Source organism: Pan troglodytes, chromosome 18, assembly GCF_028858775.2.
Source record: "Pan troglodytes isolate AG18354 chromosome 18, NHGRI_mPanTro3-v2.0_pri, whole genome shotgun sequence".
NCBI lineage: Eukaryota > Metazoa > Chordata > Mammalia > Primates > Hominidae > Pan > Pan troglodytes.
The window spans coordinates 45,568,390-45,584,866 of NC_072416.2; the positions used below are offsets into that span (position 1 = coordinate 45,568,390).

The 16,477-nt window shown below is 35.8% G+C and overlaps 1 protein-coding gene and 1 pseudogene across 15 annotated transcripts in view; one reads left to right on the forward strand and one right to left on the reverse strand.

Annotated features, from left to right (window-relative positions):
* The window catches only part of PHKB (phosphorylase kinase regulatory subunit beta), a 240,879-nt gene that overhangs the window by 131,206 nt on the left and 93,196 nt on the right, over positions 1–16,477 (forward strand). For 12 of the 15 annotated variants that reach the window (XM_063797099.1, XM_009430740.5, XM_063797100.1 and 9 more), the window contains 3 exons: positions 2,059–2,116; positions 2,696–2,773; positions 4,912–5,070. In XM_063797099.1, coding sequence (XP_063653169.1) covers positions 2,059–2,116; positions 2,696–2,773; positions 4,912–5,070 — 295 coding nt within the window. The remainder of the gene's footprint in view (positions 1–2,058; positions 2,117–2,695; positions 2,774–4,911; positions 5,071–16,477) is intronic. The other 3 variants (XM_016929788.3, XM_063797102.1, XM_063797101.1) reach the window with 1 other exon arrangement.
* LOC104002610 (NADH dehydrogenase [ubiquinone] 1 alpha subcomplex subunit 5-like) lies at positions 7,122–15,987 on the reverse strand (annotated as a pseudogene).

The window sequence follows — 16,477 nt, forward strand, 5'->3', positions numbered from 1 at the left end:
ATTTACATTACTGAGTCGGAGTGGATGCTTTTCTGATCTCGTTTCACAGAACTTGGCATTTGAGTGTCTTTGCTGAGTCTTGTTTGTTGGAACATTCTCCATTGGCTGTGACCCCTTTCTTTATTCTCCACTTCTCTCACTTACTTCTTAGTCTCCTTTGCAGGTTCCTCCTCTTCTGCCCCCTCTTAAACCTTGCTGTTCTCCTAGGGTCCATCCACAGCCCTAGCTCTCTTCATTCTGGCTGTGAACTCTTAGCTTCAGCTATAGCTATTAACCACAGATCTCCATCCCTAACTCATACCTCTCCTCAAGTGCCCACCCCCTGTATGCAGCTGCCTTGTGAACATCCTCGCTTAGATGTCTTACAGTTTGCCTGTATTCAGCTTCCACTCCTGTGCCCAAGCCCTATACCTGAGAGTCATTCTAGGCACTTCCTTCTCACCCATCTACTTTTGTCAATCACCAAGGCTGGCAGATTTAGCCTCCTAAAAATCCTAAAATTCTGTTTTTTCCTCTCTATTACTCCCTGGTTTAGGCTAGTGGATCTGGGGCGATTTTGCCCTCCAGGAGACATTTGACAATGTCTGCAGACATTTTGGGTTATCACAATATAGTAGGTACTACTGACATCTGGAAGGTGGATACTAGGGATGCTACTAAACATTCCTGCACCACACAGGACAGCCCAACAACAAAGAATTATTTGGCCACAATGTCAGTAGTGCTGAAGTTGAGAAAGCTCAGTTTAGGTTGTCATCTTTTCTCTTTGGATTTTGCTCCAGCAGAATTCCAGCTGGTCCTGTTTTTTGCCCTACAACTCTCTTCAGTATTACCAGCTGCTCAGTCTAGCAAGTAAATATAATGAGTAAATCTGATCCTGCTGAGTATTCACCTGTGGTTCTCTTTTATTTCCAGACCAAAGTCTTAGCTACTTAGCATGACCTGCAAGGCCCTTCCCGATCTGGCTGTCCTGGCCCATCTGTTGGGTTTCAGTTTTCACTACTTCGTCCTTGCTTATTCCAGAAATACTGAATTGCTGGTAGATTCTTTAACATACTTTGTGATTCTGTGAATCTGTGGTTTGTAACTGTTACTTCCTTTGCCTTGAGTTACCTTAGCTCATCTCCCCAGTGAAGTCCATCCAGCGTTAGCTGAAACATCTCCTTTCCTGTAAACATTCCCTGATTCCAAGGCAGACTCAGGTGTTCCACTCCCTATGAGCCTGACATACCATGTGTAGATATTTCCTACTGCATAGTAGTTGTTTATTTACATGCTGGCCTCCCTATTAGGCTGTGAGCCTCTGAGGCAAGTTCTCTGTCTTTTGTCTTAGTAGCTCTCTGTCTAGTTGGTTCCAGGCATTAGTAAGTATTCAGTAAATATTTATTGAAGGACTGCAGTTTGATGGACTGAATGAGTGAGCTTTTGAATAATAAGACCTGAGGAAAAATTTTTTTAAAAAAAGGACAAGGAAACTGCTTACAAAATCAGTTCAACTTTATTGCTATAAACAAATCTTTGACATATCGCCTAACTATAGTTCTTCTAATTTAATTGTTAGTGGCTGGGCACAGTGGTTCATGCCTGTAATTCCTGTAATCCCAGCACTTTGGGAGGCCAAGATAAGAGGATCTCTTGAGGCCAGGGGTTTGACCAGCCTGGGCAACACAGGGAGGAGACCACATCTCTGAGAAGAAAGAAAGAGAGAAAGAGAGAAAGAGAGAGAGAGAGGAGAGAGAAAGAGAGAGAGAGAGAGAGAAAGAGAGAGAGGGAGAGAGAGGGAGGGAGGGAGGGAAAGAAAGAAAAGAAAGAAGAAAGAAAGAAAGAAAGAGAGACAGAGATAGCCAGATATAGTGGTTTGTGTCTATAGTCCCAGCCCTCCCACTTGGGAGGCTGAGGCAGGAAAAAGGATCCCTTGAGCCCAGGAGGGCAAGGCTGCAGAGAGCCGTGATTGTGCCACTGCACTCCAGCCTGGGCCACAGAGTGAGATCTTGTCTCAAAATAATAATAATAATTTAATTGTTAGTGTAAAATTTAATGTTTTATTTTCTGTTTTAGCTATTTGATGGCATTGAATGTGAATTTCCCATATTTTTCCTTTATATGATGATTGATGGTAAGTAAGCTTTTTCCTGAAATTTAAGCAAGCTTTTTCCTGAAATTTAAGCTGTAGGATTTAAGTGGTTTAAAGAAGAGCAGAAATAAATTATGACTCTTTTCAGCTAGAAAAATAGACTGCGCTTCAGTGATGTTAATTGCCCTGCATTTGTATATACTACTCTTTTGCTTTCTGAGTGAATGCTAAATCATTTAAAGAATTAAAAAAACACTTGGAAGCATTTAAAAAATGATAGCATATATATTTTGTTCATATTTACAAAGAAAAATTTTTATTAGTAGAAATCATTAATACTGTAATCCATGATAATGTGAATGTCTGTAACATTTATACTTAGGAATAGGGAAAATTCAATTAAAATTCAGTTTTCAATTCTAAATGCTAACATGACTTTCTAAAACCAATTTCTTGGAAAAATATCACACAGATTTGCATTTTTTTTCCACTTTAATTTTACCATTGGCATAGAAAATTACCAAAATAATTGTAACTGGGCTAATATATTTTTTCTAAGGTAAAATTTTTGAGATCCTTATTAAGCTCAGCTGCTATTGGATTTTATATTTTATATTTTAGGAGTTTTTAGAGGCAATCCTAAGCAAGTACAGGAATATCAGGATCTTTTGACTCCAGTACTTCATCATACCACAGAAGGTATAGTTGTTTTTTTAAGAAATTCTTCCTACCAACATTTCCTGAATGTTTATTTGAAATGTATAAGTGAGTCCTTTGTAAAAAACAATAATTTGTATTAAATTGAAAAAAAATGAATGATCCCTGATATGAAATCAGAAAGAAGATTAAGCAAGACAAAGATGGAGTTGAATCTAGGTGGACATGGCAATAGTCATTCCAAAATAGTTTGTCAGGTGGACTGAGTTCCTCCATCTGTTATTTACTATGTAACTCCATTACTCTGTATAGAAAGTGACTAGTTTTTATCCAGGTCACCAAAAATGCTATAGTCAGGTGAGTGCCCCTCCTGCGGAGGGCTACCTGGAGAGGTTCTGCTCTTGTCTAAAGGCACTAGAATTGCCGAGAATATTCTGGCCCCCTCTTTGGAGTTTTTTCTAGGGTCCTTAGCATTGTATTTTGAACATCTGCCATGGTGCTAAAGGATGGATTTAATATTTTAGAAATGGTCAGAAGGCCCAGTCTTAGGAGTAAGGGTATATTGTTTCAGTCAAACACCAGCAGGGACCCTCAAAAAACATAGCTGAATTTTCTGTATAACTGGAAAACCAATTTTCAAAGGAATTCCAAATGAGATGTTCTAGATGTCTTTGGGGCTTTAAAGTATTGACAATCACAGCACTGAGCCCCATTCCTATCTCACATGAAATTTATGATATTCTTTGGGGTTTTCCACAGATATCTCAGAGTAAATACTTAATATTATATGCTCACTAACATGCTTGTAATGTTAAAAGTTGTGAAATGTTTATGGATAAACATTGATTTCAAAGTGAATATTAATTTTTAAAAGTTATCTTTGTCTTTATGCTACAAATAATCACTTGTCCAATGTGAGAAATAATGTATTAAGTTTTGTAATGCATGTAATATTTGAAATCCTTTGAAGCAGATCTTTTAATATTTAGTATTAGATCTTTGATGCATTGAGATGTAGTAGTTTAATGTACCTCACTTCAGGCTTCATCATGTTCAGAGAGTGATGTTTGAAGTATTATCTGTATATCATAGACCTTCTTACTGATTTTAGACACAAATATTGTTGATTGATATGTAAGGAAGCAAAATTTTAGGGAAATCTGTGCAATTTCATTAGAAAAATTAAGTTTACTGTGGGCTAATATTGCAAAAAGTCTCCTGTAGCATCCTACATAGATTGTTGATTATTTTCCCATTATATCATCCACAAAGATTCTACTATTAAATAATAATTTTAGTTCCTACCAACCCATTTTTAAATGGTCACGGGGGAGATGGCTTTTTCTCTTCGGTGATATTGAATGGTAGATAATGGGCTTAATGTTTAAATGGGGATTTCTTTGCTCTAGCAATGGCTCAGAGTTATAATTCTTCATTTAAGATTACACAGTATCTCATTTGTGAAGCTTCTACAGAATAATCCTATTAAAAATAGCTTCCTCTGTGGCTCTCAATATTTGCATACTGTGTATTTGTTGATTCATTTAAAGGTATTAAATGTTGTTGAGGGAGATTATGTACTCATTGTTAGCCAAAGCATAACAATCTGCTGTTGAATTAGTGTTTTAAGTCATTTTTTTTCTCCATGATTTTCACTGGCAATATCTGAAAGGAACCAGAATATCCAGCTTTCTATAGCTTATCAAATCTGTTGCCTCCTGTATAAGAATTCTCTCTCCCTGCTTTCTAATCATTACAGTGTCTTGAAGGGAAATTTTGGGAAAGACAGTAATTTTGATATGGTTCGGCTGTATCCCCACCCAAAGCTCAGCTTGAATTATAGTAATTCCCATGTGTCAAGGGTGGGGCCAGGTGGAGATAATTGAATCATGGGGGGCAGTTTCCCCCATACTGTTCTCATAGTAGTGAATAAGTCTCAGGAGATCTGATGGTTTTGTAAATGCATAAGCCCTCTTGCCTGCCACCATATAAAACGTACCTTTGCTCTTCCTTCGCCTTCCACCATGATTGTGAGGCCTCCCCAGCCATGTGGAACTGTGAGGCCATTAAAACTCTTTCCTTTATAAATTACGCAGTCTTGGGTATATCTTTATTAGTAGCATGAGAATGGACTAATACAGATTTGTTATATTTTAAATACTTATTTTTAAACTCCATAGGATATCCTGTTGTACCAAAGTACTATTATGTGCCAGCTGACTTTGTAGAATATGAAAAAAATAACCCTGGTAGTCAAAAACGATTTCCTAGCAACTGTGGCCGTGATGGAAAACTGTTTCTTTGGGGACAAGCACTTTATATCATCGCAAAACTCCTGGGTAAGTGGAGAAGATTGGGAATGGTATTTTTTTCCTTGTTATAAGCTATTAGAAATAAATATGCCTTTGCTGGTGTTTATGTTGGATTTGGGTGGTGTTTCATGGTCTTAAGAGGTCTTTAGGGAGTTTCCTAGTATCTAGTGGTATATTAATATATCTATTTCACTGAATGATGATGGACAGTTTCTGGAAAGAAAGCGAAATAGGTATGGGTACCATTTGTGATCATTTAGGGGGCTGCATTTGGCTTACTATATAGGTTTTCTGCAGAAGATTATAGAAACTTTGAGTTACTTTTATATGATATATTAAAAATTCTGACTTAAGAAAACAGTAACAGTCATGCTTGGTCATACCTTTAGTAGACCGACCACTTGCCAAAATGTATTGGTCATCTCAAAGTTCTTTTCTTTCCAATAAATATATATTGGCAATTTTAGTTGGAGGTTTAATAGGACCATTATTCATTATTCTTTGAAGAATTATATTTCATCTTCTCCTACAACTTGAACTGAATCATAGCACTCTTGGACACTTTGAAATGAAGACAAATTTGATAAACACAGAAAAAGCATTATGCATTCTTCCTGCAAATTTCCTTGTTCAAATTTTAAATGTTGTTAGCATTTACATCAAAAAGGCTATCACTTTAGAGTCAGAATTCCTTTATGACAAAATATTTTGAAATAGGCTAACTGTAAATACTGTACCTGCACTAAAAGAACTGCCTACTGTATAAAATACTGTTATGATTTTTGTTGTTTCTAGCATTACTGCATAAATGCTAATAAATTTGTGCCATAAGAGTAATCATCTTCGGTTTTTAAAAAAATATTCCATTAGGGAAGAATATTTCACAGGACAGATTTCCAATTTGAGCTTTACATAAAATGATATGTAAGAACAGGCAGAAGCTAACCAAATAAGTGAAAACTAAGTTAACGCTGTTTTCAGTTTGCTCCTTTCCTAACTATATTTTCTGGGTCTCCATATATACCTAATGCTAATTTAAGAACATGAAGAAACATTTTCTTCCTCCTTTAAAGGGACAGCTTTTTGACAAGGTGTTGATATTATTTATAGGCTTTGCTTTTAGAATTTCCAAAGCGGGGGGGGGGAAAGACACATGAAATAGTTTTCTTTTTTCTTTTTTCTTTTTTTTTTTTTTTTTAGTGGCTCTGCTTTTAATTTATAGTCGTATGACTAAGATGTTTTGAATATAAGCCTATCCGTATGCCAGATATAAATTTCAGGAACTCTTAATGTCTCTTTTACAGAAACTCTACCTCTATCCTGATGTAATTAGGTTGATTAAGAAAATTAAAGGCCACGGGCCAGAAAACTAACTTCCACAAATGCAACAAAAGGAAAAGTTTCTCCAATAACCTCTGTGCAATGGGAAATCTTTCTTTTAAGTACCAAGTCAGTTTCTTCAACTGTACAATATATTCTAATTTGAAGGTTTTCAAATATAATATAGTAACAACAAAATATAATAAAATTAAAACTATCAGAAAACAGAGTAAATGGTATAATTCAAATAATGACTAAAATAAAATGACATTATGGATTTTGTAATCAACCTATAATTATATATTTAAATTTTGCTTTACATACATAAGATCACAGCTGAGGTTAACCATAATTTCAAATTTTATCACCAGCCACTTGTGCTATTTTATCACATTTGAAAATATTCACTCTTATTATTTACCTCAAACAGTGATCTATAAATTTGTTTAGACTATAATAGTTAAGGACCTTTTCTTCTTCAGGATAACTTGAAAAATTAAATGATGTATTGAACATACTACTAAAGAAACTTTACTTTTTGATTATGGTCTCTGCATTGAAGATCTGTAGGAATTTTTCTTTAATAATTTTCAAATCTTCCCATGACCTCTCTGTTCATAGAAATATCATCTTTGAAATAACCTGTGTGAATACTTTATAAATCAAAAATGGATTCACATGACCATATTACCATAATCACCAATTTTAACACTCTCCTACATATTTTCTATGTCACTTTTCTTGATTATAAAATGTCAGTAATATGAACACGCCCTTAATATAGCAGAATATTTAATTACATCAGTTTCCCATCAACACACCAAAGTCACTTAATAATTATATTGGCCATTTCCACTGATCGGCAGGAGGCTCTTCCACTAATGGCTCCCATGGTTTCCACTCCCTCATTTTTCTTGCCAGATTTAGTTCATGTTCAGCCTAAAGAATCACCTCTTCTAATTGACTGCCTTGAAGTTGGTCTTCTAATTTTTTAACATCTGGTTCCGCTTTAACCATAGCCAGCTTCTCATTTGTAATCTGTTCTGTATACTTTCTATATGCTGCATTTTTAGGGATTTCCTCAAGAACATCAAGAATCTTTGTGTACAATATTCTTAGCCTCTCATGTGGAGTATTACACACAGCCAATCCCACAAGGCCAGTGGTCTTCTTCAGCACCCGCCCTGACAGCGCCGACGATTCGATCAACACATGAAATCGTTTTCTTAGAATCAACCCAAGTTGGGAAGGTTATCTCTGGTTAGAATGTTATTTCCGTCTTACTGGCATAATTACAAAGAAGCTTTGTTGTTACAGTTAAGTAAAACATATTTTAGTAGAGTACTAGTTAACTTATGTAAGGATAAGAATTTTAACATTAGAATTATAGGTTTTTATGTTCTATATTTGGAAATTACAAATGAGCATGAGGAATTTTTTTCTGTGATTCTGAGGCTAAAAACTGGCACCTGGGATCTGGGATATGAAATTAAAACCTTCTTTATCCTGCTTTTTGCCATGTATCAAGCCTGGGTTTAGTACAACTAGAAAGAATGTTGTTTGAGCAAAGCCTCTAGATAAAATTGACAAGGCTAGTGAATTGAGAAGGTGGAATTGACTACACCCTACATAAGCAAATTGAGCTTTAAAAAAAGAAAAAGATTGACAATAGTATCAGTAAAAAAGCATTGAACTTTCTGTAATAAATGTGTTGAATGTAGACAGGTCTTGAGTGAAGATAGTATTTTCTCATATTAAGACCAGAGTGAACAGAAGTAGTACAGGTCATGCCTCCATTTCTGTTTCACGACCAAAAAGAAGAAGAAATACTGCAGAGCTGCCGTTAAAGAAAGTCAGTTTCTCTTTTCCCTGCTGATCTTCTGAAAAGGCAGTGAGAACATGAAGAAGGTATTTTGCATACTATGAAACCACATACATATCTCCAGCTGAAAAAAAGAAATATTGCATATTCATTAGTAGTCTAGCCTAGCTTTGTGTTATCTGGTTAACAACCCACTGGTTAAGACGAATAACATCTCAGAAGATTGAATCATTTAGTTGCTCTTAACTGTTGTATACTAGCCCTAAGAACCATCAGACTTCTATGGATTTTCATTAAGATTCCAGATACAAATTTACTTAAAAAGTCTTTATTCATTAAAGGAGCCTCAGTTGGATCTCTGCTTGACAACATTTTGTGGGCAGCTAATTGTGGTTACTATTTTTACATGAAAATAATATAACAGTGAATCTTTAAAAATATAGTATATGACTTTCACTAATTCAGGCCAGTTTGTATCTCAGTGAAGTCTAATAATATTTTGCTTTATGTATGCCTAAGTAAATAATTATATAACAAAACTCTGTGACTTCTATTCAATTGTTAAAGAAAAGACACAGTATGCTATTTCCTGAACCAAGTCCTGAAGTCCCCACTGTGCTCTTAAAAAATAAGTTAATTATTCACAGTATTTCCTTTTCTCTTATAAAATTTATACTTTTAGAAAATCAATATTTTCTATATAGCTGGTAAATATATTATAAACATGTACACTTTAAACCCCATAAGACATATCTTAAGATATATTTGACGTGTCTTAGAATAAAATGGTCATTAGTTATACCTTCAACTGTTATTCAAATTTGAAAGTTTAGAAACCATTCGTGTAAGACCAGTCTAAAGAAAGCAGAGTACCTTTTTGAGCTATTTGCAAAAGTAAATAACCTTTAAAGTACAGTCATTCATTGCTTAATGGTAGGGCTACATTCTGAGAATTGTGTCATTAGGTGATTTTTAGCCTACGACCTACCTAGCCTATATGATATAGCCTATTGCTCCTAGACTATAAACTTGTAGAACATGTTACTATACTGAGTACTGTGGACAATTGTAACACAATGGTAAGTATCTGTGTACCTAACATATTTAAACATAGAAAATGTTTATACGTGAAGATGTCTATACGTGAAGATACAGTATTGTAATCTTATGGGACATCTTTATGCATCATCACATGATTGTATTTATTGCATTAAAAATCACTTGAGGCTGGGTGCAGTGGCTCACGCCTGTGTCCCAGCATTTGGGGAGGCTGAGGCAGGCAGATGGCTTGAGCCCAGGAGTTCGCGACTAGCCTCGCTAGTAGATGGGACTACAGGTGCATGCCGCCACGCCCGGCTAATTTTTTGTATTTTTAGTAGAGATGGGGTTTCACCATGTTACCCAGGCTAGTCTCGAACTCCTGAGCTCTGCCCGCCAGCCATGATGGTGCATGGCTGTAGTCCCAGCTACTCAGGAGGCTGAGGCCAGAGGATCACCTGAGCCCTGGAGGTCAAGGTTGTGGTGAGCCATGATTGCACCACTGCACTGTAGCCTGGGCAATAGAGTGAGACCCTGTCTCAAAAAATTGCTTGAAAATCTTGATGTTTGAATTGAATTTTTTTTTGAGATTCAGAAAACTAAAGAAATATAAAGTTAATGATAACATTACTCTAAAACCATTAGATAACCATTATAAAGGCCATTATATAACTTTAATATATGTTCTTATTCACTATGTCCTAAAAAGAGATACTAACATATCAGCTTTTAAAAATCTGACTTCTAGGGCCAAGTGTGGTGGCTCATGCCTGTAATCCCAACACTTTGGAAGGCTGAGGCAGGCGGATCATGAGGTCAGGAGATCAAGACTATCCTGGCTAACACAGTGAAACCCCATCTCTACTAAAAATACAAAAAATTAGCCAGCCATGATGGCACACACCTGTAGTCCCAATTACTCAGGAGGCTGAGGCAGGAGAATCGCTTGAACCTGGGAGGCGGAGGTTGCAGTGAGCCAAGATCATGCCACTGCACTCCAGCCTGGGTGACAGAGCAAGACTCCATCTCAAAAAAAAAAAAAAAAAAAAACTGACTTCTAGACTTCAGCTTGTCTTTTCCATATATGCAACTAACTTTTCTTATCCTGTACATCAGACATTCATAGCGATGATCTTCATTCAGGTACTACTACATTATCCCAGCTCATTAAAGATTAGAACTTTACGTATTGTATAATTTAAGGCAGGTGAATACAATAATTTTTTAGGGTGGATATTTTGAAAACATTAATAAACATTAATGGTTAAAACAAGATATATTCTCTTGGTAAACTTAAATATTAAGCAATTTTAGTTAACTACAAGTTTCTCTCCAACATACACAAACTCCCAGAATACTCAGGTTAAAGAAAATTTGCTTGAATCTCACAACAGAATTTTTTTTAAGAGACAAGAGAGTTTCACTCTGTCACCTAGGCTGGAGTGCAGTGGTACCATCATAGCTCAATGGAGTCCCAAACTCCTGGGCTCAAGTGATCCTCCTACCTCAGCCTCCTGAGTAGCTGGGACTATGGCCACAGATTACCATGCCTGGCAGGATCTTTTTCTTTTGGGGAGGGGTATTATTTAATTTCCTTGGAACACTAACAAGCTACTTTTGTGTGTGTGTGTGTGTGTGTGTGTGAAATGCACGGTTTTATTTTACACATACCCTTTTATATATACAATAAAAGATGTGGCATGTATTAACGTTACCCAATGGAGAACTAATTGATGGAATTCACTAATGAATAAATGAAATTTGTCCCTTTCATTCTTACTGATAGTTGTCATTTGAGGGGGTTGGAGGGTCTCTTTCACTCTCTCCTTTCTATTTTATTTTCCAAGCTACTTTTAAAGTGATAAAATAGATATAGAAGTACTTTAAAATATCCAAAGTGTTATGTATATACGAAGTTCCCAAGTTAATTTCTTGGGTTCCCAAAGTTCTTTGGTAAGTGACTGTTTGGAAGCCAATTTATTTTTCCTGTAGAAATTATATTTTAAATGATTATTAACACCCAGCAAACTTGTAACCATGGGGTTACGGATATTTCTCTGACTTTATCATCTTTTTCTTCTACTTTCTCCCTCCCTAGCTTCTCTTCCTTTTTTTTTTTTTTTTTTCTTTTCTTACATTTTTCCTGTGCTGTAGTGAAAGGTCAAGAGTTTGTGGATCATGAGCTTAGGAATCAGACAGTCCAGTATTTGAATGTAAAATCTGCCACTTACTACCTGTGTGATCTGAGTTTTCTTAACTTCCGTGAGCATTAACTTTTTATTTTTATGTTATAAGGATTAGCTGGTAAGGAAATACACATAAAGCATTTACTATGGGACAAATACATGTTTAAATGGTTCTTCCACTTTCTGTTCATACTTTACCATTCATCTACTTGTTGATCTCTGCTTCTATTTATAAAGGCCTACTCTTTGATAGTGACTATGGATATCCAGTAGCTCACTAACAAGAGTTATAGGAAATACTTCTCTCTGTCTCTCTCTCTCTCTTTCTAAGGGCAACCTAATTATTCTGACACACCACTTCCTAATTCCAGTGTATGTAACAAAAAAAGTCCTTTTGCATTTGATTTTATTCATGACATTTCTTGCCCAATTGATCTCAAATATAAAAGCTACTGAGTAAACCTGGAAATCTAATGCTTTTTAAACTTAAAATAATTCATCAAGTGTCCCCTAGTGTATATAAGGACATAAGAAACTGAGGTCTTGATTTTCTTTGATCTGTTGTCTTCAAATGCAGTTGACTCTTCAGGATAGTACATGGTTTTCTTACTGCTCCGTTCAAGATAAAAATGAATAGATAAGAGTGTACAGGTATATTTTTACATGTTGGTTGCTAAGAGATTTCCCAGTTGTTGCACTTCAGGAAACTTCAAGAATATTTTCATTATCTTTCTCATGTTACCCATGTGATGGCTAGTGACCTAAAGTGGGATTTCTGTGCAGCAGGCATTATAAACATCGGGAAGCACATGTAGTATTACTTTAAAGGCTTCACCTGGGAAGACTTTCTTTAGCTTTATGTATAAATAACTGACTTTCTTTTTTTTTTTTTTTGGAGATGGAGTCTCGCTGTGTCGCCCAGGCTGAAGTGCAGTGGCACTATCTCGGCTCACTGCAACCTCTGCCTCCAGGGTTCAAGCAATCCTCCTGCCGCCTCCCAAGTAGCTGGGGCTACAGGTGCTCACCACCACGCCCAGCTAATTTTTTGTATTTTTATTGGAGGCGGGGTTTCACCATGTTGCCCAGGCTGGTCTCGAACTCCTGAGCTCAGGCAATCTGCCCGCCTTGGCCTCCCAAAGTGCTGGGATTACATGCATGAGCCACCACGCTTGGCCAATAACTGACTTTCTTAAAGCTAAAATGTTTTTATTGAGTTAGTACAAGTGCTAGAAAATTTGCATAGAAATTATTCTCATCCTTACATATATTAGTAAAGTTGAATATGAAAGTAGTAATAGAGTCTGAGAGGGCTTTTCATACATGTTGTCACACTGATTTTCAGAAACACTAATATAATGCCTGCCTTAAAATATGTCACATTCTGTGCTCTGCCTCTTAGAAACATCATCCTAAGTAATCCTCCTAACATCTCTCTGAGATGGGTACTATGTGGCATAGGTGAGGAAACTAAGGCCCATAGGAGTTTAACAACTCACCCAAGGTTACAGAGCTCATGACTAGCAGAGTTTATTGATTTATTCAGGAGTCTACAGGGTGCTTGTGTCACCTGTAACCTCTGTGGCATTAAATATTCCTATTAAAAACAAAAACATTGCTAACCTAATAAGATAATAAATTGAGTCTTGTTTTCATTTATATTCTGACTATTAGAAACATATTTCTTAGTCACTCTTCTGTGAATTGTCTAGTAATTTTTTTTGCCCATTTAATCTTGGTTTTATGGTTTTTCTTATCAGCCTACATGAATGTTTTATATATTAAGTGTATAAAACCTCTCTGATATTTTCCTAGTTTGTTTGCCTTTAAATTTTGCTTTTGCTATATTTTCATGAGCAGAAGTTAAAATCTTTACACACTCAGATCTACCAGTGTTTTCCTATTTAGTTTTTGCTGTGGAATTTACCATTTAATTTTAGAAAGTCCATCCTTGTTAATCAGTTGACTAAAATGCATACACACACACACACACACACACACACACACACACACACATATATTTGGAATTTTCTGGTATAATATGAGGTTAAGGATCTGCATTTTCTTTTTCTCCAAATAGCTCATTTCATAATACATGTGTTACTAATATGTGTCACCACAGCTGAGAATCAGCTAGGCTTTGAAGTACATAATTTTACCCTGTAAGTATCTGCTGAGCCTATTTTAGTATGTCCTATGTAATTTTTGTGTTATGATAAAAAATACTTGCTCTGTTAAGTTTTCTTTAAATTATTATTTCATTAAAGAAACAGAGATTTTTCTTAATATTTTCTTTTTACACTGGACAGTTTTTGCTTGGGGTGAGCCCAGGGTGTATTTTATAAACCTTCTGTGAAAAAAAAATTAATTAACTTAATTCCTATTTTCTAAGGATTTAAAGACAGATATCTCCATTTTATAGAAATTCTTGATTATCTTGGAGGTGTGGTGCTGTACTGTAAATGTAGAAAGCCATTATCTCTTACCCTCGTTCTTTTATTTTCATTTGAAGTATTCTGTAGTTTGTTGGATATAAGTTCTTTCAGGATTGTCACTCTTCACCAGAAAATCAGTTTCATTGAATTGGCACAGTAAAGACCTCTATTTTTGCCTCCTGAATGATAAAAATCAATGCAGTGGGGAAAAAAATGTGCCCATAAACTTGACCTTTTAATGATATTTCTCACATTTACCATTATGGAAATTAAAGTAATGATTATGGCAATTAGTGTTTCTGTATTTGCTAACCCACTAATTTATTATTCTGCTTAGTAAGTGTATTGAGTGCCTATTAGGTGCTGGTGGCTCTGCTAGGTACTGGGCATCATGTATAAGAAGCATACAGTCTATGAGGTTATACCTGAGCACGTGGTGTAAGTGGGAACATCAGGCTAGATGAAGTGTGGCACAAAGAGAGAAATACGAAGGAAATGCAAAGAAATAAGCTTTTGGAAGACTTGGTTAACCATTCGATTCTTACCAATTTTAATAGATTAGCATTTATGCTTTACAAGGATATAAGGTTTCTTAATTTATCTGTCACTATTTATAAATAACAAAATACTGTAATAAAGATAGAATTTAGTTTCTATAGCATGACAGTGAAAACTTGTTGGTTTTAGAAATTTTTTCACATCTCAGTGATCATACAATTGAGATACGGAAATAATTTACTGCCTATCTAGAATATCAGTGTACTAATCAACCCTGTATCATGAGCTAAACTGAAATTAGTACATTAAAGTTATATGTCGATATCTGCTTTTATTGGTTTGGTTTAAATTTTGAAAAAGTGTATTTTTTTTTTCAGAGAGAAAGGAGAACATTTGTAATATGCAACCTGATTTCGATAGGAAAAATGTAACATGTCTAAATAGTTTTTTTTATTTCATCCTCCTTCTGGTATTATTTTCACCTATGTTATGTAGAATGTCAGTGTTCTTAAAGGGCAGGATTAGTATGTGATTAAGAGCCCAGACTCTGGGAGTCGACTGACTGTGTCTCAGCTTTGCTCTATACCAACCACCAGGAAGTTGCCTAAACACTCAGGTGCCTCTGGTTCATCATCTGTAAAGTGATAAGGTTGTTGTGAGGATTAATGAATGAATATATGTGAAATACTTAAAACAATGCCTGGAGCTTAATAACTGTGTAGGTATTGCTGCTGCTGCAGAGGCAGCGGTGGCTCTGGCAGACTCTGCTGCTGCTCTTCCTCCTTCTTCTTGTTATTCTACTGTTAATACTACTTTAATTATTATTGAAAAGATCTTCCAAGAGTTACTAAAATCCTTTGGTGATTTTGTCTCAAATAACAATGCAGATGTGCCTGGAAGATACCCCAGGATAGAAATCTAGTATAGAAATATTCCTAAAACTGCAAAGAAATTTATAACCATTGGTTCCTTGCTCTGTCATATTCACTACCTAAAAGCAATTTATAAAAAGCTATGGAAAATGAACTGTAATCTTTTTAGTAAATATTATACATGGGTACATTTATACAAAACTCAGCATAGTATTGTTTTTAAAGTGATCAGTGTAGAGCCAAAGATCAAGAATGAAATAAACATGTTTTATAGCTTACATGCAGTAAAAATGAAGAAGTGTGCCGACTCACTTTAGAAGTTGGATTTTTGTTTTTGTTTTTGTTCAATTAACTTGCACATGTGTGAGCATAACTAAGATAACTTTACAGATGCGGACTTGCTGGGTTGGAAAATACGCTCACTGTAAATTTGTGTAGGTAACTGACAACTTGCACTCCAAGGAGGTTTTGCAGAATTGCATTTCAGGGGCTTTTCCTACCACTACCACCCCTCCCCTGCATGTTCTTTTCCAGGCCCATGGAGAAATCCTGCTGTAGTGAGTGAGCCTCCGGTGCTGATGGGTATCCTTCAAGTGTGTTACAGCAGAAGACAGCAGAGAACCACAGACTTAGTGCCTTCCTCCCCACTGCCTCTCACTCTAAATTTCCATCCTCGTTATACCCTAGGATTTTATCAAAAGTTGCCATAAGGAACTACCATGTTAAAAGGGCTTCCATTTTTACAGTGCAACAGCAATTGAGGACGTTGCCTTCATGTTGGTCAGTGCCCCATAAAAAAACGCCCCTTCTCAGAAATCTCTTTTAGAATTTTGTATCAGGAAACATTATTTCTTAACCAACTGATTTCCTTCCTATTATTTTTCTGATTTTTCTGAAAGAAATCTGACTTCTTTCCTATTATTTTTAAAATAGCTTTATTGAGATGTGATTTACATACCATGTATTTTACCTATTTAAAGTTTACAATTCAGTGATTTTTGGTATATTTATAGAGTTGTGCAACCATCACTGCCATCAGTTTTACAATGTTTTCATCATCTCCCTGCCAAAAAACCTCATGCCCAGTAGTAGTCACTCCTCATTTCCTTCTCATCACTTCACCCTCTCCCCCAGCACTAGGCAATGGCTAGTCTACTCTCTAATTCTATAGATTTGCCTATTTGGGACCTTTCATGTAACTCGAAACTGATAATGGACCTTTGTGTCTGGCTTCTTTTGCTTAACATAATATTTTCAAGGTTCATC